Here is a 22,642-nt window from a genome sequence, read left to right on the forward strand (position 1 = left end):
TCACATGGGACCTCAGCACAACTCAGGGAGGAGCTGGACATTCCATATGGAGTGCAAGACTATGCAGAAGTATAACAGCCAATGCTACATTTTTGAAGGGTGATAAATCCTCCTCCTTCAGGGTTTAAGAATCTCTAACTGTCTCACCGCTTCCTGCTGTGGAGTTTTTAACATTTCCTCTGAAACATCTGGTGCTGGCCCCTGGATACTGGACTCAGCTCTGATCCAGTCTGGCAAGATCTCTGTTCAAATGGAACCACCTATGGTGGAGGGACCTCCTCTGAGGAACTCTGCCCAGGGTGCTGGACCCTGACTCACCTGCACAGCCTCTGTCTCCACCGTTTTCTTCAGTAGCTGAATGTCCTCTGCAGTTGGGGTCTCTGTCTCCATGCAGTAAATAGGAGGCAAAGGTGGGGGTGCGTAATACATGGGGTACTGCAGACAATCCGAACAATCAGGGAGGTTAATTCAGCACGCAGGCGCACTGCACTCCAGCACCAGAATCCCTCCTCTATCCCCACGTCTGACAGGGCCCCCGGGAAATTTCACATGCTCCCAAAGCACCCTCTACCCTCAAGCCAGCACAAAGGGGTTGGACAGTATTCCTCAGCTAGGGAGACTCCTGCCCTTCGCTGTTCCCACTCTGCCTGCCGAGCAGTGGTGGCGTGCCACTCACCATGCCTAGGCTGGCAGAGCAGGAGAGGGCCAGCCACTGGCACACTCCCTACTCGATAACCAGGAACACACGTAGGCTTTCCAGGGACAGTTGCTCTTCCGGTATCAGATGGTCAATGCCACTGAAGTAAGAGGCCAGCTGGGAGATTGGAGGTATCGCCACTAGCTTGGCAACGTCCTCAGGTAACTGCGCTTCATGACAATAGGGGATTGAGACACAGGCTGCCACTGGGTCTCCATGACTGGCCAGGACCTTCTGCAAGGAGGAGCCGCCCAGTGATGGGTTCTGCTCTTTGCGGGCCCAGGCAACAGGCGTTTGAAACCCCAACGCTCTCTCCCCCGAATGACATCATTACCTGGGGGTTCTGCCTGGCCAGCTCCTCAACCTTGTGCCACATCTCTTCTCGCTCCCTCAGCTTGAACCTCCCCCTGCCGAGAAAGGGAAGAAGTTAAACTCTAGGGAAAAGTGGCAGAGATGGAAATCGGCTGGGGGGGCTGGCGACAGCAGGAGACATGGAGGGAGGGAAAGTAGAAAGGGGGGGGGGCCACTAATTTTGTCTCTTACAGAAAAAGCTATTTCTCGGTGGGGGTAACACCTGGAAACTGGGAGCACCTGGAGGCTGGAGGAGGATGCATTCCATTCAGTGCACCTAGGAAGATTCTGAGTGGGCACAGAGTGTCTGTCTGTCTGTGGGGGGTATCAGATTGCTAGCTGGAGGGTAAAGCAGCTGGAAGTGGGTTGTCTGAATGATCAGTTCATGTGTTTGAGTTTGGAGGAGGGAAGCATGTGGACCTGTCCCCAGCATTACGTGCTGAGGCTAGTTTGGAGTTACCATTCTCATTCCCCAGGCCAGGCACAGGAACATTGGAACTGCCCTACCAGAGCCGAGCGAGGGCCCATCTAGCTCAAGGTCCCTCTCCAACGGACCAGCAGCTTCAGGGGACAGCACAAGAGGCCCTGAGGTGGGCAAATCACAGATTTTTCATACAGTTTAAGCCCAGAAGGGACCATCAGATCATCTAGTCTGATCTCCTATATAACACAGGCCAGAGAATGTCACCCAGTTACCTCTGCATTGAGCCAAACAACTTGGGTTTGGCAGATCTTCCAGAAAGGCTCCAGTCTGGGTCTGAAGGCATCAAGAGCTGGAGAATCCACCAGTGCCCTTGGGAGTTTGTTCCAAGGGCCAATCATCCTCACTGGTAAAAATCTGCACCTTATTTCTAAACACATTTTGTCTGGCTTCAGCTTCCAGCTGCTGGTTCTTGTTCTTCCCATCCCTGCCAGACTAAAGAGCCCTTTAGTACCTTGTAGTTTCTCCCCATGAAGGCACGTACACACTTTAATCAAGTCACCTCTGCATCTTTGTTTTGATCAACTGAACAGATCAAGCTCTGAGTCCCTCGCTCCAGGGCATTTTCTCCAGCCCATGGCTCTTTTCTGCATCTTCTCCAATGTACATCATCCTTTTTAACATGTGGACACTAGAACCGGACGCAGTATTCCAATATTGGGCTCACCAATGCGGTATGCAGAGGTAAAAATCACTCCTCCCTGTTCCTACTCACTATTCCCCTATTTATACATCCAAGGACCGTATTAGCCCTTTTTGCCACAGCATCATATTAGGAGCTCACATTCAGTTGATTATCCAGAATGGAAGCCCTGTATTTTTTTCAGTCCCTGCTTTCCAGGATACAGTCTTCCATTCTGTAGGGACTGCCAGCATTCCCTGTTCCAGGACGCATGACCTTGCATTTACCAAGAGATCCTGATCACTGTGTGTCACTGAGTCCTTTCCTCAGCGGTATTTACCACTCCATCATTCTTTGTGTCAGCGATTTCATACTTACTATCACATCACTGTTGAAAATGCGGACTAGTGTCTGCCTAGTACCAATCCCTGCGGAACCCCACTACAAATACCCCTGTTCTAGGATGGTTCTCCGTTGACAGCTAGTTTCTGACACCTGTCAGTTAATTCATTTAACGTGGGCTCTCGCTGATATCGTGCAGTGCGGAACTAAGTCAAATCCTGACAAAAGTCTCGGCAGGTTACATCTGTGCAGGTGCCTTTATTGACCAAATTTGTAATCTCACCAAAGAACGAAATCGGGATTGTTTGCCAAGACCTATTTCCCAGAAACCAGTGTTGACTGGCATTACAGTCCTATGATACACATGTGCAACACCATTCCACAAGAGAAGTTTCTTCCTATTCCCATCAATCAGAGACTGTTTTTATGCCCTGCAGCAGGACATTTTTTAATCCCACCTGATGGTACAAGAGGCCTCTTACTGACCCTTACGCATCTGGGGTACCAACTGATCTGGGGTAAGTGACCGGGACTTGGAGCAATCTGATGTGTGGGTTTTGGTTTAGGTGATCATTATCACCAAGTTCAGTTTGTCTGGGTGGTAAGATAGATGGAGAGTCTAAGGGAACTGTCTGTGACTCTGTGGTAAGACTGCTATAGTGATCCAAGAGTTCACATTTGCTACTGGCTTGGTGAAATCTAATCACAGAACACACCATCAGCTTGGGGGGTCAGCCTGGTTTTCTGACCATCTGCCCTGAGGCTGGCACTCTCAGTTGTGAGCCGCTCCAGACAGCGTGGCAGCGGAGGCATGTCCACAACTCCACCTAGCTGCCCCCTCAGCTTTCACACAAGGCAGTATGGACACATGCTCCTGAGCCTGCCATCCCTATAGCTGCACCAGGCCCAAACTGCTGAGGTGCAGACAATGAGCTAGTTCATAGTATGACCAGATGCGCCATCTTGTAACTAATAGGGCTTGACCCTCTGATTTTTCTCCAAAGGTCTGACGTTCTGAGCAGAGTAACCCTGTTTAAAGAGTATCAAGGTGCATGGCCTCACTTCTCCCGGAGGGCTATGGGGCTCTAGAAAAAGGCACCAGCAGTGCCATCAACCCACTCAGTGTATGGCCAGGGGAACTGGGCCCGCCTCTAACTGCCCAGCGCTGCTCACAAAGGAGCTGTGGCTGCGCAGCTGCAGGCAGTGATCAGCTCTGCAGAGGCAGGCACTGGGGGCGGTCAATAACCATTTCAATGTCTAGTCCTTTTCTGAATCCTCCTAAGCGATTGGCCTCAGTGATACCTTGTGGCAGTGAGTTCCATAGGCTAACTATGCTTATTTTTATTAGTAAAAAATGTTTCTTTTTATTAGTTGCACTTTGGTTGGCTTTCAGCCTTATGCAACATCCCCTTGTTCTTGTGCTATGACACAAGGTGAACAGGAACATCCAACATACCTTCCCTATCCCTGTAATTATTTGTATACCTCCTACGTGCCCTCTTCTTTCTAACCTAAACAGTCCTCATCCTTCTCAATCTCTCCTCTCCTCAGTCTCACTGAATGGGGCAGGGTCCTATGGAAAAAACAGCACGTGATCATGTAATTACAGACAATATTATAATATATATGCACAAGAGGGACGAATTAATATTGCATAGGCAACCTTTATACTGGCACTTCCTATCTTCTGAGTGCTTGACTTTGCAGTGTTAATACAGTAACTCCTCGCTTAATGGTGTAGTTCTGTTCCTGAAAAATGCGACTTTAAGCAAAACGATGTTAAGCGAATCCAATTTCCCCATAATGTAAATGGGGGGGTTAGGTTCCAGGGAAATTTTTTTCACCAGACAAAAGACTTTTTTTTAAAATATATCTATATAAGAAAAAAATAGACACACACACATACACACCAAGTTTTAAACAAAATTTAATACCGTAAAAGCAGCAAAGAGTCCTGTGGCACCTTATAGACCAGGGGTTGGCAGCCTTTCAGAAGTGCTATGCCGAGTCTTCATTTATTCACTCTAATTTAAGGTGTTGCGTGCCAGTAATACATTTAATGTTTTTAGAAGGTCTCTTTCTATAAGTGTATAATATATAACTAAACTATTGTTGTATGTAAAGTAAATAAGGTTTTTAAAATGTTTGAGAAGCTTCATTTAAAATTAAATTAAAATGCAGAGTCCCCCGGACCGGCGGCCAGGACCCGGGCAGTGTGAGTGCCACTGAAAATCAGCTTGCGTGCCACCTTTGGCACGTGTGCCATAGGTTGCCTACCCCTGTTATAGACTAACGGACGTATTGCAGCATGAGCTTTCGTGGGTGAATACCCACTTAGCTGGATCCGTGTAGGGGTATTCACCCACGAAAGCTCATGCTTCAATACGTCTGTTTGTCTATAAGGGGCCACAGGACTCTTTGCTGCTTTGACAGATCCAGACTAACATGGCTACCCCTCTGATAATTTAATACTGGTACACAGCAATGATGACTGTGAAGCTCGGTTGAGGTGGTGAAGTCAGAAGGTGGAAGAGGGAGGGATATTTCCCAGGGAATGCCTTGCTGCTAAATGATCAACTAGCATTCGGCTGAGCCCTCAAGGGTTAACACATTGTTGTTAATGTAGCCGGACACTCTACAAGGCAGCACGAATAGAGAGAGGGGAGACAGCATGGCAGACTGAGACAGAGACACACCCTGTGTGAGAGAGAGATGCGCATTGCCCCTTTAAGTATGCTGACCCCACTCTAAGTACACTGCCATTTTAAATAGATTGGCAAGTTGAGACAGCAGCTCCTGCCAGCAAGCTTCCTCTGTCCTGAGCCCTGTTGTGATCCCCCCTGCTCTTTGGAAATGGAGTAAGTGGGGTGCAGGAGCAGGGGGGAGGGGGATACCCTGACAGCCCCCCTCATTCCCCCACTTGCACAGCAACCAGGAGTCTTGGGGAGCAGCTCCAAGGCAGAGGGCAGGAGCAGCACATGACAGTGCGGGGAGGGACAGCTGAACTACCCGGCAATTGATAGCCTGCTGGGTGGCTGCAGCACAGGGAACTTAGGGGTGCTGATAGGGGGCTTCACCCTGGTTCCAAGCCCCCACCATCTAGCTCCAATGGGCTGCTCTTCCTGCAAGCAGTGGACAAAGCAGGCAGCTGCCAAATGACGTTATAAGAGAGCATTGAGCAACTTTAAACGAGCATGTTCCCTAACTGATCAGCAACGTAACAACGTTCACCAGGACGACTTTAAGTGAGGAGTCACTGTAATGTTCTTTGAACACAGGGTTGTGCATGTAACTTGCTAACTTTGAAAAAAAGCAAGCTGAAAACACAGGAATTCCATCATGTGACATCTGATTGATCCCCACATGGTCATCAGCCGGGTTGGAAATTTTAGATCCACCCCACTGAGCTCCGCACCTCGAGCTAACGGAATAACTGAGCGCATTACAGATTATCATCCTCTATGTGGGCCAGCACTAGAGGAGAAGGAGACACACGCTTTCCCAGTCGATTTCACAGATATTTGTGACCAGCAGAGAAACAGTGAGACTCAGGAATCCCGGACTCCGTTCCAGGCTCTGGAGGGGAGTATTTCTAGTGGGCACAGACCCTTCTGCCTGTTTCCCACAAGTGTGACCCTTTCTGCCCTGCCCCCTCCAAGCTGCTTGGCCACAGTCCCGTTTCTTCACTACCTCGGCTCTTCTTCCCAGTCTCACTCTCCTTGTGAGGAATCACAGGTCTGGGGCTAGACAATGCACCGACCGTGGCTACCACCAGCAGCAAACCCAAACCAGTCGAGAAGGGGGCTAGCAAAGCTCTGGTTCACACAGTCGCCTCCGCAAAGCTTCTAACTGGGGGGAACACCCAGCCCCATTCACAGGCTAGGGGGCGCTATTTAAACCCACCAAAGGCACAGGAAGTTGTCCAAGTAACTAGGTAAATCCTGGGCTGTCTACTGCTATGGACCCTGCCTACCTGCCTGATTCCTGAGCCCTGCCTTCTGGCCTCCCTGCCTGTTCCTGATTTCTGCCTCTTTATCCCAGTTCCCATCTGTTCCCGGTTCCTGCTTTCCTACCTCGCTTCAGGTCCCTGTTCCTACACCCGACCTCTGATGTGGGCTCCAGCTCCAGCCCTCAGCTTGGCGCCTGGCTCCAGAACAAGCCCTGGACCTCGGCTTGGCACCTGGCTCTGACCCGGTTTCCAGTTCCAAGCACCTCACTCTAACCATTAGACCTGACTGCCCACACCCCGGTCCCTATACGCCTCACCTAACCAGTCCCAGTCTCCTTGCCCAGCAAGTCCAGGTCTCCCCCCTCTGGACTCTCCATCCTAGGTTCCCCCACCCCCAGTCCCAGTCTCCTTGCCCAGCATGTCCCATTCTCCTTCCTCCTCATCCATTCTCCTTCTCCACTAACTCACAGTCCCAATCTTCTTCCCTAGGCTCTGATTTCAGTGTCTCCCCAGTCCGTTGACTTGGCTCTTTGTCCCAATCTCTTTGCCCAGCTAGTGCCAGTTCTCCCCTTGCATCCCGGCTCTTTGTCAGGTCTCTCCCCTCCCCCCGGGTTCTCAGCCCGTCTCCCCCTGGTTCCTCATCCAGTCTCAATCCCCCCAGTTACTGGCTCCCAGAATCCCAATGCCAGTCTCCCCCGGCTCTAAGTACCAGTCTCCTTGCACAGCCAGCCCCAGGTTCCCCACCCTAACGCCCAGGCCCAGTTTTCCTTTCCCCACTCCTGCCAGGCTCCAGTCCCAGCCTCCCCCTCAGTCTCCTTGTCCCAATCTAGTCTCCCCACTACTTTGCTGTGCTGGCTCTTGTCCCCTCTACACTGGAGTCAGCCAGTTTCCACCTCCTCACTGTTTGGGCCCAGCAGCCACGGGGTCATTAAGAGCAAAGGAAAGAATCTCCCTGCTCTCAATCCAGTGCCTGAACCCAGCACGGCCCGTGGCAGCCCAGAGCTGCAATTGCAGGGAAAGTCCTGCTCAGCCCTGGGCTGAAGCATGCCCAATGTAGATAGAATCTTTGGGGAACTGAGCTGCGAAACTGCTCGGCAACAGGGTCAAATTTGGGCAGATTTTCACATGGGCTCTCAAGAGGCGTATCCCTACCACAAAGGTCACCTCCTGCCAAATTTCACATCGCTGCTCCAAAGCAGAGGGGGGCTACAGCTTTTCACAGACAAGGTTGTCAGAAATGTTTAACATGGGCAAAACAACGCAGTTCCACGCTTCTGTACATTTTATGTTCTTAGAAATGGCTGACCAATTTTGGCTGAAATGTTCTAAAACCATTCAGTCAGAGCCAGACCCCCTGCATGGAAAATGTCAGACGGAAGGTTAAAGTGTGGAAAAGTCATAAGCTAATGAAAACAAGGTGTTTTAGGGTGTGTCTACACAGCAGCTGGGCCTCCATGCAGGTGGCCGGGTTGGTATGGACCTGGGCAGTTCGCCTGAGCCCCACGCTGCTGGTTTTAGTTCACTAGCTGGAGCAGAGCAAACAAGTCTGCCCATCTGTGCTGAAAAGCACCTCCCAGCTGCAGTGCAGACATACCCTTAATGCAACCCCGCCTACATTGTACATGTATTCCTTCCAACAGCAACAGCCCTAGCATGGACCCTTGGGAAACCCTCGCTGTCGTCAGCTTTCAACATGACAAAGTTCATTTATCTCAGCTCTTCGTTTTCTGTCTCTTATCCATTTTCTGATCCATGACGGAACTTTACCTCTCACCCCAGGGCTACTTTGTTTCCTTACTAGCCTCTTGTGAGCAACCTGAAATGCAAAATAAATTATGCCATCCTGTGCTTTAGCCACTGATCTTCTGATACCTTCAAAGGGCTCTGCTAAGTCAGTGAGGAACAACTTCCCTTGGCAGACACCGTGCAGGCCTGTCCTCAGCCTGTCCTGTTTTACTAGGTATTTTTTATTCTGGTTTCAACCTACTTACCAAGTACCAAAGTAAGGCTTGCAGGGCTGTAACCAACCCCAGAGGTGTTTTAAAAACAGGTACAATATTGCTACCCTCCAGTGCTTGGTACAGTACCGGACTTTAGCAAGCATGTATGTATTAGCAGCTCTGCCACTTCATTCCCAAGCTCCTTCACAGCTCGTGGATGTATCACTAGGGGCTGGGGACCCAGAGCCCCTTTAATTGATCCATTTATTCCAGCACCGCCTCTTTTGACAACTCAACCCCAGATAATTCTGTGCAATCTGAGAACAGCAGATACCTTCCCAAACGTCCTCTGTGGGGAAGGCTGCAAAGAAATCATCATGGTCCCAATTCAGCAAAACCCTTGAGCAGAGACTTAATTTTTAAGCATGTGCTTAGGTTCCTTTGAAGTCAATGGGAGACGAGAAGGTGCGTAAATGCACTGCCGAATCAGGGCCTTCATTTCTCGGCAGCCGCCTCCTCCTCCTCCTCCACTTCATTCCCTGGTGGTCCAGCAAACCCAACAGTTCTGCCACAGGCTTCCTGCTTCTGACAGACTGACAGGATTTCTCAGTTGTTTCTAGCTTCTCGCTTTCCGATGTCCGCCTCTGCCTTCCTAATTTCCATCTCGCTTTTTTCCTGCTTTTGTTTATACTCCTTCCCCTTGGCTTCCCTACATTCTGAAGGGTCCCTGTTTGACCGGAGCAACCACTTAAACCTGACTGCTAACTGTACTGGCTTGCAACTTTCCTCACATGGTCAAGGAGACTCAGATATTCGTTTAAGTCAGCTGAGGGGAGGCCTCTGCCCAAGCTACTCACTTCTGCTTCTCTGCCTTGTATTGCTGCGTGCAGTCATCAAACAGCTTCTGGTTCATCTCCATGAACAGCTTGAGGGCATTGTAGATCAGGCCATGGATCGTCCTGCAAAGAAGGCAGAAGAGGGACACTGGGTCACAGGTAGCGTCAAGTTGCCTGTCTCTTATCCTGCTGGGAGGGAGACAGACATCACTTCTGCTCCTAGGAGCTTGACCAGAGCCCTTCCTATGGTCCCAGTGGTCAGTGTGAAAAGAACTGAGACCTGAATCCATTTGATTACTCCACGGGGGGGAGCAGCTCTCTTCACAGTGACGGGGGCTGCAGTTCAATGGAGCCATAACTAGTAATGCTGCTGAGCTGGTGGTTCCCAACACAGATGTCAGCAGGAATCAGCATTCAAGCCCTCAGGGCCTTTCCTATTGGGCATCACACAGTCAAAGAAGCTAGAGATGGAAGAAGCTGGGGGCCAGCTCGGGGATGTTCCCTACAGGGCTTTGTTCAACCCAGTTTTACAGCTGCATGTGATGGGGGTTTGCAAGGTACCAGCCAGATTGTTTGATTTCCCCACACAGCTTCACTCCATTAGCTCAGTTCCAGTGTGCAGCAGCTGCTGCAGCAAACTGGAACGTACCGCAGCGCTGAAGGAGGGGTACTTAATAGCAATTTGGAACCAGGAACTAGCACTACGTGCACTGAGAGAACAAGCCACCTCCTCCTCTGGCGTCGAGGGTGCTTGCATTGCGTCACGCCTTATTCACGCTACACTGTAAGCTCCTGGGGCAGGACTGTGTCTTGTCGGAAAGCGCCCTGCCTGTCCGCAGTGCTGGGAAATCAGAACACAGATTGGAATCGTGCCCAGAAGCAGCATGGGCTAGTAACACAAGGGCTGGGAGTCACGCCGTCTGGCTCCTGTAAGTCACCTTACCGCTCTGTGCTCTCTCCCCAGCCGTGAAAGGGGACTCGCGGTACTAACTGCCTTTGGGAACAGTTTGCAGTGAAGGGATAGCTCCTAGGTGTTATTTTCTGACACACACTGTGACTGAGTTGGGGGAAGGAAGGGGAGAATTGCTGGGTCCCTCAGCCCATTCTGGGAAAGCAAGGGTGGCAGCGAGAAAGATCTCAGGGAAAGCAGGACTAGTAGAAAAATACCATCACAAACTGGAAAGAGGCAGAACAGAGTACAAGAGCTTCCTGGGAGCAGCACAGGACAAGTACCAGGAAGGAGAGAGAGAGGCAGACAAATGAGAAAAGAAACCTCAGAACCGCTGGAAATGGCTCTGTCTAGTGGTGCAAAGCACATTTCTGAATCCTGATGGGAGAAAGGTGGCCCAAACTACATGAAGTGCATGCGTGTGTGAGAAGTACTGGTGTGAAAGCCAAGGCCACAGTTACTATTTCCTTGCCTGGTGGTGAGCATAACATTTACCCCACCCCTTAAGGGGAGCTGCAAAGGGAACAGTTCGGTTTGTGCCTCTGATTCTTTATGGCAAAGAGGCGAGCAAAAGCAGAAACAGTCAATGGTTCAATAGTTTGCAAACAGTTTTTATTCTGCAGCCAATTTCTTTGTATTACAGACACACTGAATCCCAGCTCCAGCAAGCTCCCCTTAAATTGTATCAAAAGTGCCCTAGTTTTGCTTCTTTCCCGTGTACAGGGAAGGCCTGAGGATGGGGGTGAGGGCTTTCCTGCCTTCTCCCCCACAGAAATATCAGGAAATGCCCCCCTCTCCCCCCAGGCTTCAGAGCCCAAGCCTGAACATTTACACAGCAATTTTGAGCGCTGTAGTGCAAGCCCGAGCTCTGAGACTTGCTGCCATGGGTTTCTGCTGGCCCTGCAAATGTACCCTCAGGGGTCTTGGACGTGTACTGTGAGCTTCCTAAGTCATTCACCCAAGCAGCGCGAGTTCGGTCTTAACTCTCTTAACCCCTAGTTAACTGAAACAGCTAACAACAGTTGGAGGAAGAGCTGGGAGGAATAATACGCATGTAGAAAAGACCTACTTAAAGGCTTCATTTATGGGCGGGTCACATGAGGATCTGGTGCCAAGCAGCAGCGGGAAGCACAACTGTCCTGTGGGTTGTGCTGTCTCAGTGCTCTCTGTTACCTGGCAGCTATAGACACCAGACCAGCACATTCACCAGAGCCTCTGTTCAGCCCTGGAAGCTGCAGAGGCCTCTGCGCTCCACGGCTTGTGAAACTGGGCTAGACAGTCCCGACACACCTACCAGTCAGACTCCAAGGGCTAGAGATATTGGCCATCTAACTGACTGGGGGTTGGCTGAACAGCCACCCAAAATGACATGTCTAGGCCCCGGCTGCTGTGGGCTACTTGGGTTTTCAGATCTAGTACACCCATCCCCTTGGTATCTCAGCTCCACGCCTCCTCTGTGCTCCAAAGCTAGCAGCAGCACCACAATGAACTCCCCTGGAGCCAGCAGCAGGCCTGCCCCATCCTGGATGCTCGCTCACTCATTCCTAATGGCCCCCGGACCCACAGAAAGGACCTACTTGTTCCAGTGACTCTTGGAATTCTTGTAGAGTGCTGGGAACATGATGGGGAGAATTTTGGCTGCATTGTCGCTGATCAGGCTCATGATGTACTCGTTGTTCCAGTAGTACAGCGCTCGCTCGGCCACCTGCAGGAGGAGGGAAGCACATCTCTGTATAGGCTCCTTGCAGACAGGTCATAGGGTGCATGTGAGAATTCCACTCGTCACCAACCAGGCAAAAGTTCTGGCACTCCCCAGGCAAGAAATCAGACTCGACAGAGCTCCGGCTGAGGAGCTCGTCTGTGCCACCTCTGGCAATGGTCCTCTGCTTGGAGAGGCCCATCCCTTGGTTTCTGGTCTCTCCTCGTTTACATTCGGCAGCATCTACACCAAGAGCTCCTCCTCTCCCTGTGCAGGGAGGGTCCTCAGGGATATGTCCTTGGGTAGCCTCATTTGGTCACATGGCTTAAGCTGCTATTGTTATACTGATGACTCTCCATTCAGTCACATCTCCAACAACTCTTCCTCGTACTGTCCTGCCTCCAGCCAAAGCTCAACAAGGGCTAAAAATGGAGTTCTTTCCTCCTTGAAATCTCCACTCCCCTCCCTGTCCAACAGGGACATCCCTCTGTGTTCTCTCTTCCTCCTGACCCTCCAAACTGACATCACTGCTAAGCCTGGTCAGCTTTTCTCCATTGCTGTCTGTCCCCAACTTCAAGACCCTCGTCCAGGTCCCAACCATCTTTCACCTCCTTTACGGCAACTTCCTTCCCTTTGACCTCACTCTCTTCAACCAACCAAAAACAGTCAAAACCATTTCCCTTGCCTGCTGCTCTGACCACATCAGACCCCTCTGCAAATCTCTCCCAGGGCTCCCCTTTGCCGTCCGTACAAAACTCAAGTCCCTTGTCCTCACCTTTGGGTTCCTGCATAAACTGGATCCCAACTTAATGTTCTTGTCTCTCTCTGCTCCCTGGACCACCTTCCATATAGCTCCCTAGGCTAAGACTCCTCCCTGACCTGCTCCACAGTTCCTTTACCCTCTCTTCCTTACGCTATGCCTTCACTGCACACTTAACCCGGGTGACTGGCACTCGGGTCTCAGCACTGGGTTAGCCTACCCCGGGTGTGAGGATCCCCACTGCAAAGACCCATCTGTGTTACTGCGTCCTCACTGTTTCTGCACACGCCTGTGTGTATCTGGGGAGATATCCCTTTTATCAGAGACACTATGATTCTGTCAGCTGTGGGAGAACTGCTGGTCCTTCAGTGGGATTGTGGGAATGGACTGGAGGACTATGTTCCAGCTCGAGTTAAAGCGGAGCTCAGGTTCTAACCCACCCCTGCAGCTGAGTAAGCGAGCCCAGGGTTAAAGCACCTCCAAACCCTGTGTGGCTGCAAGGGGACTCTGGGCTAAAAGTCACATAAGGGCCTGGGCTAACTGGGCAGTAAAAATGTATCCCATGAGGGCACTTCAGCAACAGTCCGCACCCTTCCTTCAGGGAGAGAGAAGAAACCTTCTGTCTCAAAGACCCTCCAGACAAAACACAAAACAAGCCTGTGGCTCTATTATGCCAGGCCCCTGCATCTCCCTGCTCAGCTGCAGAGTCAGATTTAAGACCAAAAGAGAACCCTGTGATCATTGGGCCTGACCTCCTGTATAACACAGGCCATAGCATCCAGTAACCCCTGCTCTGTGGTTGAGCTAGGCTATATCTTTTAGAATAGATCTTAAGACGCCAAATGATGGGGAATCTACCACATCCTTAGGTAAATTGTTCCAATGGTTAATTACCCTCACTGTTAAAAGAGAGAAAAGAGCCTTCTTCCTAGTCTGAATTTATCTAACTTCACGTTTGAGCCGTTATATCTTGTTATGCTTTTGTCTGGTAGATTAACAAGCCAGCTATCAGACATCTCTTCCCCACTGACACACTAGCCCAGGGGTCGGCAGCCTTTCAGAAGTGCTGTGCCGAGTCTTCATTTATTCACTCTAATTTAAGGTTTTGCATGCCAGTAATACATTTCAACGTTTTTAGAAAGTCTCTTTCTATAAGTCTGTAATATATAACTAAACTATTGTATGTAAAGTAAATAAGGCTTTTAAAATGTTTAAGAAGCTTAATTTAAAATTAAATTAAAATGCAGAGCTCCCCGGACCGGTGGCCAGGACCCAGGCAGTGTGAGTGCCACTGAAAATCAGCTCGCGTGCCACCTTCGGCACGCGTGCCATAGGTTGCCTACCCCTGCACTAGACTATGACCAAGTCACCTCAAACTCTCTGATGAGGTAGTCTCTCACTGTAAGGCAGTGTTTTCCTCACAGAGCTTTATTTTCATAGCTCTTTTCTGAACCCTCTTAGTTTTATCAACATTATTGGACACCAGAAAGGGACACTCTATCCCGTAACGGTCTCACTAACTCTGTCCACATGCAGAGGTAAAACCACCTTCTTACCTCTACTCAATATCCCCCTGCTCATACAGTCAAGAATTTCCATCATGTCCCTAAGTTGTTTTCAGAGTCCATGCTTTACAGGATACAGGCCCCATCCTGTCAGTGTGGCCTACAGTCTTTGCACCTAGCATTTGGCTGTATTAAAATATATGCTGTTCAACTGAACCCAGGTGACCAAGAGGTCCAGATCATTCCATACAATTGACCCCTCCTTTTCTTTAGTTACCACCCCACCAATTTTTATGTCACCAGCCAGTTTTACCAAAAATAATTTTACATTTTCTTCCAGATTGTTGATAAAGATATTGAATGGCATTGGGAAGAGAACCCCATCGGATGATTCCATTTACAATTACTTGTTGAGATCTATCAGTTAGCCAATTTTTAATCCATTTAACATGGGCCACAGTGACTTTGTACAGTGCCAATCTTCAGATCATCATGTTGGACTAAATCAAATGTCTCACAGACATCTAAGCAATTTATGTCAACACAATTACCTTTGTCAACTAAACTTGGAAGATCATAAAAAACCTGTATCACATTAATTCAACAAGACCTATTTTCCACAAAACCCATGTTGATTAGCATTAATTATTTTGCTATCCTTTAATTCCTGACCTTCTTGATGTGTGCCTGCATGGCATCTACCTAGACTGAGTTGTGTGGGGAAGAGAGCACCTCATTGTATGCATCTGCGAAGCGCACGTCACACTGATGGCAAACAAGAGGCAATGCAGAGAAAGGGTATGGAGAGGGGCAGCTGCTGAATGGCTTGATCCCAAAACTACCAGGCGTGCCCCTCAGTACTGTATCACGGTGTTAACATTTCCCCTTTCCCCAGCTATCCTTAGTGTCCCTCAAATGGAACCATCAAGTGACCCTGAAGATCTTCCATCCTTCCTGTTCTCCCCCTCTTCAATCTCCACAATGGATGATCTGCTGCCCCAGAGCCAGGCCAGTGCAAGGTATCCTTTCTGCAGGCATGCAACACTGGGAATACTCATAAGAATAGAAAGTCTCATTGGCTGATCAACCTCCAGTGCCGTAGACAAGTCGATAATTTGATCTCAGAAGGGCCTGGGCACTACTCAGGGAGAGGAGGAAGCTGAATGGGGCCCATCTCCCCCCCACCCCCATATCAGATCAGCCACTTACAAGAGGCAGCACAAGATACAACATTGAGGAGCTAGCGTGGGTAACACTCAGGGCTGGGGAAAACACTATCAGTAGCTTGGGAGGACATTCACAGTCCTACTTCTCCTAGACTATTCGTCTGGTGTCTCACTAATGCCTCCTGTTTTTATGCCATTCTCAGGAGTCAGTCATTCTGATCACTGCTGCCACAAAATTTACCATCTAGTGATCACAGAAACACGCTCCAGAATCTCAGCTTCACCCTAAAAAACAGGACATGGGTGCAAAGCAATGCCAGATGGTCTTGCTGAGCCTGGAACCTACCTGGAAGTGTGGGCTGGAAACACACTTGGCCAGCTGCCTGAACAGGGGCTCCATGACCTTCACGAACTCGGAGGGTTCGATCACATCCAGTATTTCCTCCAGCTCATTCAGAAACATCACCTCCTTGGGACTGTGTGTTTTCGGCCAAAACTTCAGCAAGCCCACAATCACCTGAGCAGGTAAAGAAAGGAGCTTGGGAGCAGAGTGCAAACCTATTGGCACTGCTGTCTAGCCCCTCAGCCACAGAACCCCAGCACAGCCACATCCCAAGGACATCAGCAGACGCAGCACGCAGGGCCTGTACATATGGACTCAGTCGGGTTAGGCACACAAATCACCAGCTCTTTCATGCCTCTGAACCCCACCCCCTCCTCCACAGCTCTGCATCCAGAGACCCTCCACCAGCACAGGCCTCAAAATGCTCTGTCCTCCCAGACCTTAGGAGGCACTAAAGAGGGCTCCATCAAGGTATTTGGCCCTCAGAATCCCAGTGTCTGGGGCAGTCCTTGGAACTATACGTTGCAGGACAGGCACTGGGTGAACTCTCTTCTGGACTCTCCTCCTCAAGTCTGAAGCGGCATAGCTTCTCTTGCTGCTCCTCTCTCCTCTCCCTACCTTGCCAATGCCACTGACTACCTCTCCAGCGCACGGACCCTCTGGGCTCCAGACCAGAAGCTGAAGGCACCTGTATCACCCGGCACCTACCCCCACGTTTCCCTGCAGGCAGCCTGGACAGGATCCAGCTGCACAGACGCTGGCTCTGCCCAGGAGCGCCAGCTAGCAGCAGACATAGCTCCTTCTTCCCTGGCTACACCCTCCTTGTTCTGCTCAGGTTCTCACCATTCCAGTCAGCATGGTGGCTGACAGCCTTCTCAAGCTAGGGCACTGGGCAAGGAGACTACTTCCCCCCACCCCAGCTCCCTCCCAAGCAGAGGAAAGCTGCCCGGGTAGTGAATGGGTTTTCTGGTAAGTTAATGTGCTTGGTGGTGTTCTTGGAGAAGGCAGGTTGAAGAGGGGGAGCCCTGCATTGGGACCAAAAAGTTTCTTCTGAGCCTTGGCTTTACCAACTTTGGTACTAGCCTGTGTCCTAAGGGTTCAGACTACGCAGGGAACAGAGATCATCGCCTGCTTTTCACTCTGTCCCCACGAGAACAAGGGGCCTCTCAAAGTGACATGCTGGTGAATACAGAGCAAGGGAGAGAAATTCTGCTTCCCAGGAAATGCAGCTGCCCTATGGTGCTCACGGCCGCAGGAGACTCAGGACAGAGACTGGAGACTTTTACAAACGGTCGCGTTTGTTGTATGGATGCTGAGAGTCAGATGATCGAAACTGATGCTTCAGGGTGTAAACTAATCACCAGCGGGTCAGAATGGAAGTTCTCGTCCACATGCAGGATCGTACCATTTACCGAGTGCAATGGAGGAGGGGGGTTTCCACTGTCACTTGAGGCATCAGGTACTGGCAGGGGAGGGATACTGGACTCAATGTATCATGATCTGGCTAATCTATTGTCCCAAAAGGAATGTGACAAATCCACGGAACGCCAAATACCAACGCTCGGTGCCTTTTAGATCAGAATCCAAATGCACTGAGTGAAAGTTTTAGCCACTCATTTCCAAATCAATCTCTTTCTGAAACAGATACAGCCACACGCTGTAGAGTCTGCAATTTGAACATTCATTTGGGAGAGATGCATTGCATGAAAACTGCACACGCTGGCTTCAAACAGAACGGTTTGCAAGAGCAGTTCTAACTAACACTGTTTGTAGTTCAACAACAGGGGTTATGAAGCCGAAGTGTCAGTGGATGTTCAGAGAGCTTACATGCTGTTCAGCTAGCACTGGTCAAAGCTGAACATAGCACTCATGGCTGCAGTGCCTGGTTGGTGCTGCACAACTGAAAACATTTTGGAAACACCAGCCTTTCTTCAATTCCTAGGAGAAGCCTGAAACGCTGAGCTTAGCCCCGGCGAGCAGCCTGAGGGAACAGCAGTGGGCACAGCAGCAAGAGGAAGGCTGCTTGCATGATGTTTCCACTGTTCCAAGGGCTCTGCAATGCAGGGACAGCTGGTAGTTTTGCCATTCCATCAATAACTAGTTTCAGTGACTCCAAAGGCAGTTTTCCCTAGAGCTAAGGTTGGGTGAGATGCACAGGAGCTGGTCTTTTCTCTGTTTGGCTATCACTAATACTGCCATTCTGGAGCACGTTAATTCAGCAAGATTCGGCGTGGCAGCTCTTGCGTTATGGCTGGATGAAGGACAAACAAGGCAGGGATCAAGCACACAAGCACCACCTGAGGTCCCTGGTTACTAAGGCTTGGATACTTTTACACAAACACACAGTGCGTTCTGTGATGACGCTGCCTTGTCTTCACAGAATCTGTTTGGTCGGAGCCTGATACAATGCCCTTTGCAGTGAGTGGGAGTCCTACGATGGGCACCAAATCAGGCCTTTGCTCATGGATTTGCAAAATTCAGTAATGAGTCTTCGAGTTGTCAGTAAGGCTTTACCACGCTTTGCTGTGTGAATGCACAGCAAGAACCCCCCAGAAATTCTCTGCTTCCCTCCCCCGTCTCAGCAGCTCCAATACTTCTAGTGGCAGGCTCAGCTAGATCTCACTATCCTGGGATCAGCAGGGCGGTGAATTACCTGGCACAGGAGACATATGCTTCCCCTGGCAATGAGAATATGGATGACTTGGGGGAGTGAGTGGGAGGGCAGGAGGAGGCCTATTTCCAGAACCTGCAGTGTGGGAATGCTGGAGCTAGAATGCGCAAATGGCTGAACACAGGCAGGCTAATTGTCAGTGCGCAGCTTTGCCAGCTCAGGTGCAAAACAACCCAAGCTGTAAATATTAGTAATTAAAATGCCATTTCCATGCACGAGCCAGTAGCTGTCTGGCAGAGCTGAGCCTGTGTAGAACAGAGCCACGTATGGCATTTCTCTGCACTCTGCCCTGAGGAGCGGAGCCCTTGATCTTCCTCTCAGCCCTCTGTCCCGCCAGCATTGCTCTGCTTAGTGTTACTGTGGGCTGCAGAGCCACAATGTAGGAAACCCATCTGGGCCCTGTTTGCGCCAGAGCACCACGTTGTACAAATTTAGTCTTCAGCAGCATTACAACTTGAAGGCAAACTCAGCTGTCAGGATTCAATGTCCTGGAGGTGAACTGGCAGGAGGGGATATGATAATGAGGCTCCAACAGCTCAGTAAAACAAAGCCCACCCCCTCCACAAGGGACAGCTCACCCAGGCTAAACAGATCTTTCTGTCTCCAGTTTCTACACCCTCTCCCGTGGCCTTCTGACCAGCTCCAGTGGTTTAGATTGGATCTCAAACACCTGCAGTTCCCTATCAACTCTTGCTGGTTTCTTCGGATGTCCGATTCCCAAGCATCTTCTCAGGGCAGAAGCTGTGTAGCCAGAAGGGGAGTTGCCATGAGAGGGTCTTTGCGTGCTTTGCATTCTGCTACAGCTGGACTGGAATCACACAAGACAGACTCACTCCTAGATGTGCTCTGCTTGCTCATGTCTTGTTTCCAAACTGAGCCTGCTCAGACCCCAAAGCCTGCCTGGCTGTCCATGAGGAGAGTACCTAGTCCTGCCCTGTGCTTGTGACATGTCAGTTGACCGATACCCCTCTGCAGGCCAGTTCCAGTGAGCGAACAAATCCAACTTATGCCAGGTCTCTTTGGAGTGGGGTCCGAGTAACTTAGCTGCTAAAGTGTCTAGAAATATCTTGTGAGGTGAACTGGGGCCGTGGCTGACATGCCAAAGCCAAGCAAGGGCACTCACCGGTTCTGTCAGGCTGCTGTCTTTCTCCAAGAACTGCACAACACAGTATGCCAACTGCAAGGAAAACACAGCCCATTTAGAACTCCTCTCTTGGTTAAGCAGATGGCACACGTGAGGCATCAGCACTTACCACGGCCCACGGCTGCAGGCCAGGTCAGACCTGCTCCAGTGTGTGTGCCTGGCAACCTGCAGCAGCTCAAAGAGTGTATACGCCCCAGTGACTGATAGCGACTGGTGAGCTTGTCTCTGTTAGGCCAAGCAGAAGAACCCTGGGCTTTGGGAGCCAGAAGCCCTGAGTTCTGTCCCTCATGTTGCACCAGGTGTAGTTTGTGGCCACATGTTCACAACAAGCAGGCAGCACACTAACGAATCTGTGGCTACAGACAGGTAGATGAATAGATTCTAAGGCTTGAAGGGACCACTGTGATCATTCAGTCTGACCTCCTGTATAACACAGGCCACAGGACTTCGCAGAATTAGTTCCTGGGTGAACTCGAGCAGGTTTCTTAGAAAAACGTCCCATCTCCATTTAAAAATTGCCAGTGACAAAGTGAGCAACTGAAAAGCCCTCCCCTCCCTTCTCAAAATCATGGTCAGGGAAGCAGCAGGAAGCAAGAGAGCTTCACCATTCAGATCTGGACTTCTGTCCCATAGTCTCCCTAGATGAACTGCTCCATATGCAAGGACCTTGCCTCCATATCTGCCTAAGTACACAGCACACACACACAGGGGCTGGGGAATGGAACTCGGGGCCTTCAACTTTCTGAATACAAGGGGAGCAGCGAGTAGCAGATATCTGAGGATAAGGCCCAGATAGTTAAAGGTATTTAGGCATTCCTGCACTCAGCGTTGCAATGCCTGACTGATTTAGGAGTCTAAATCTAAAGTGATTTAGGCACTTAGGAGTCAAAAATCCCATTGACGGTCGGTGGGATTTAGGCTGCTAAATCAGTCAGGCATTGCAACGCTGAGCACAGCACGGCCTAAATACCTGTAAAAACCTGGGCTGAAATCATCCATGAGCTTCCAACCGTCGAGGATGAGCAGGCCGGACGTTGAAGCCAGCAGAGGACAGTGGAGCATTCTCACACTGCCCAGGAGCAAGAGGCAGCAAGTTAACAGACAAGGGTGAAGGAGGCCGGGGCGGGACAGCTCAAAGCACATGCTGGGGGGAGAGAGGTACAGTCAGGCGTCAGAGGGGGTGAACGTACAGAGGCCAGAACCCCTGCAGCAAGGTTTTGATAAGTAAAGCCTGGCGGTGGCTGTAAACAAGCCTGAGTGTTTGACCTCTCCAGTAACTGACAGAGCCTCTCACCTGTGGGTGGTAGACACTCAGCGATTTCACCTTGTGCAAAGGTAGCAAGACCCGGATGAGGAACATCTTGTGCTCTTCCTTCAGAGGCAAAGCGAACCCATTGATTATACTGAGTAGGGGAAGGGAGAGAGAGACATTACAGGGTCAGGTATTACTGAGTATGTACCAGAGCAACCACAGCATAGAACCAGCCCCAGCCCTACCACACCACATTAACATCTCCAGGAAGCACCTGGCTTCAGGGCTGCAGTCACTAGGACCCCAGCCCAGGGGACCCTGAAAATGTGTCCTGAAAAGCACAGTCCCTCCAGTGAAGGCCCAATCACATGCAGAGTGGGAAATCCCACACCACAGCGTGAGCTGGTCCTTTAAGAGGGTTGGGACTCAGCTGCCCCCATGCCACACTTAGCTCCAGGAGGAGATGAGTTCTGCAGTAATGCGTCAAGGATCACATGATTAAGCCAGGCCTGCTGAGGAGCCGAACTGAGATGGACTCTGGGGTGAGCAGCCCTGGCAGTAATGCTCTACAGAAGAGCAGGAGGACTGGAGTGTTGGAAGAGGCCCTGGGAAGGAGACGCAGGAGTGTGGTTGAGGCTATGGGGCAGAAAGCCCAGCTGTTCAGAGTTCCCTGGGCTGGGATTCCACCTAGGTGGGCAGGCGTGGGTCCCTCCTGTGCTGCCACTTGACATGATGTTGCAGTGACCTCTAAACAGAAGGGATATGGAGAGACTGGGCAGAGCATGGCAGAAGAGTGGAGCTGGAAGAGTGGCCGGGGCTGAGACGACAGGCCCTGGGGAAGGAAGGGCCGTGCCCAGACTGCAGAGGGGCACTCTACCTGTGCGTGTATTTGGACTCTGATACCCAGGAAGGAGCAGACTTTTGTAAATTAGCTGGAGGGCTGAGTCAGCTCAGCAACCCAACTGTGCTGGAAGGCTGAGAGAACCAACATGTGTGAGGGGAAACTGAGGCAGCAGATGGGCCTGAAGGCAGATTGGCTAAGTCCCTGCTACACCACACAATACACTAGGCTGGGAGGTCCCGCCCTGCTCAGAAGCCTGGAGCGCCGAGAAGTGGCAGAAGAAACACAGAAAGGGAGGAATGCCCTTACCTGCCCAAGATCTCCAGCAGCTCTGCAATCCCATTGTGATGCTCTGTTTCATAGATAAACCTGAGAAGAAGGGAGGGGGAGAGGAGAGGAGTCATTGCCAAGCCCAGGACACAGCTCAGTAAGGAGAAACCTCCCCGAAAGAGATGACAGGATTCAGGGAGAGGACAGGATTGTCCGCGCCCGAGCATGGGCTACACAAGAGTGGGTAAGGGATCAGCCCAGGCTCCCAGATCAGCAGTGGGCTGCTTTGGGGCATGGCCGGGGGAAGAAAGCCCTACCATTCCCCACATCAGTCAGAGGCACTGCGCACTCCTGAATCCTCACTACCCTTGTAGCACAGGCAAGTACTAGCCCCATGTCCAGAGACATGACCTGACTTGCCCAGTCACTGGTGGGGCCGGGAACAGACAGAATGCTCCGGCTTTGCTTCCCCCAGGTCCTCCAAGCCCATGCCCAGCATCGCTGGGCCTGGCAGAACAGCTCACCTGTAAAATATGTTGTTGATCTGCCGCCTCACGTACGCTCGCAGACCCAGGAACTTCCCGTAAATCCGGTGTAAGATGGTCTTCAGGAAGTCTCGCTCTCTGGGATCTTCACTGTCGAACAAATCCAGCAGCTGTGGAAAGAGGGACTCAGTTAGTCCTGGGGGGCTGTCCCCTGGACATGGGCTGCCGACCACACAGGGGAAAGCGTCTGCTCATCAGTGTAAGCAGGTTCCAGTTTGGAGTGCACCCCTCTGCACGCAGTGCACACTAGTGCCTCCCCACAGTCAGCCACCTCCAGTG

The 22,642-nt window shown here is 50.8% G+C and overlaps 1 protein-coding gene across 4 annotated transcripts in view; it reads right to left on the reverse strand.

Annotated features, from left to right (window-relative positions):
* PPP2R5D (protein phosphatase 2 regulatory subunit B'delta) overlaps positions 1–22,642 on the reverse strand; it is a 45,925-nt gene that overhangs the window by 4,130 nt on the left and 19,153 nt on the right. Inside the window, exons 7-16 of one of the 4 annotated variants that reach the window (XR_006578131.1) lie at positions 22,343–22,473; positions 21,858–21,917; positions 20,750–20,858; positions 19,435–19,488; positions 15,644–15,814; positions 11,745–11,872; positions 9,240–9,341; positions 3,950–4,066; positions 1,032–1,104; positions 385–435 (exon numbers count right to left, since the gene is read on the reverse strand). Coding sequence is in view for 3 of the 4 variants with exons in the window: in XM_045010128.1 (XP_044866063.1) it covers positions 319–435; positions 1,032–1,104; positions 9,240–9,341; positions 11,745–11,872; positions 15,644–15,814; positions 19,435–19,488; positions 20,750–20,858; positions 21,858–21,917; positions 22,343–22,473 (945 nt within the window). In the remaining variant the exon portion in view is untranslated. Of the gene's footprint in view, positions 1–318; positions 436–1,031; positions 1,105–3,949; positions 4,067–9,239; positions 9,342–11,744; positions 11,873–15,643; positions 15,815–19,434; positions 19,489–20,749; positions 20,859–21,857; positions 21,918–22,342; positions 22,474–22,642 lie in introns of those variants that run through there. The other 3 variants (XM_045010128.1, XM_045010130.1, XM_045010129.1) reach the window with 3 other exon arrangements.

The sequence above is a fragment of the Mauremys mutica genome, chromosome 3, assembly GCF_020497125.1.
Source record: "Mauremys mutica isolate MM-2020 ecotype Southern chromosome 3, ASM2049712v1, whole genome shotgun sequence".
In the NCBI taxonomy this organism is placed as follows: Eukaryota; Metazoa; Chordata; order Testudines; family Geoemydidae; genus Mauremys; species Mauremys mutica.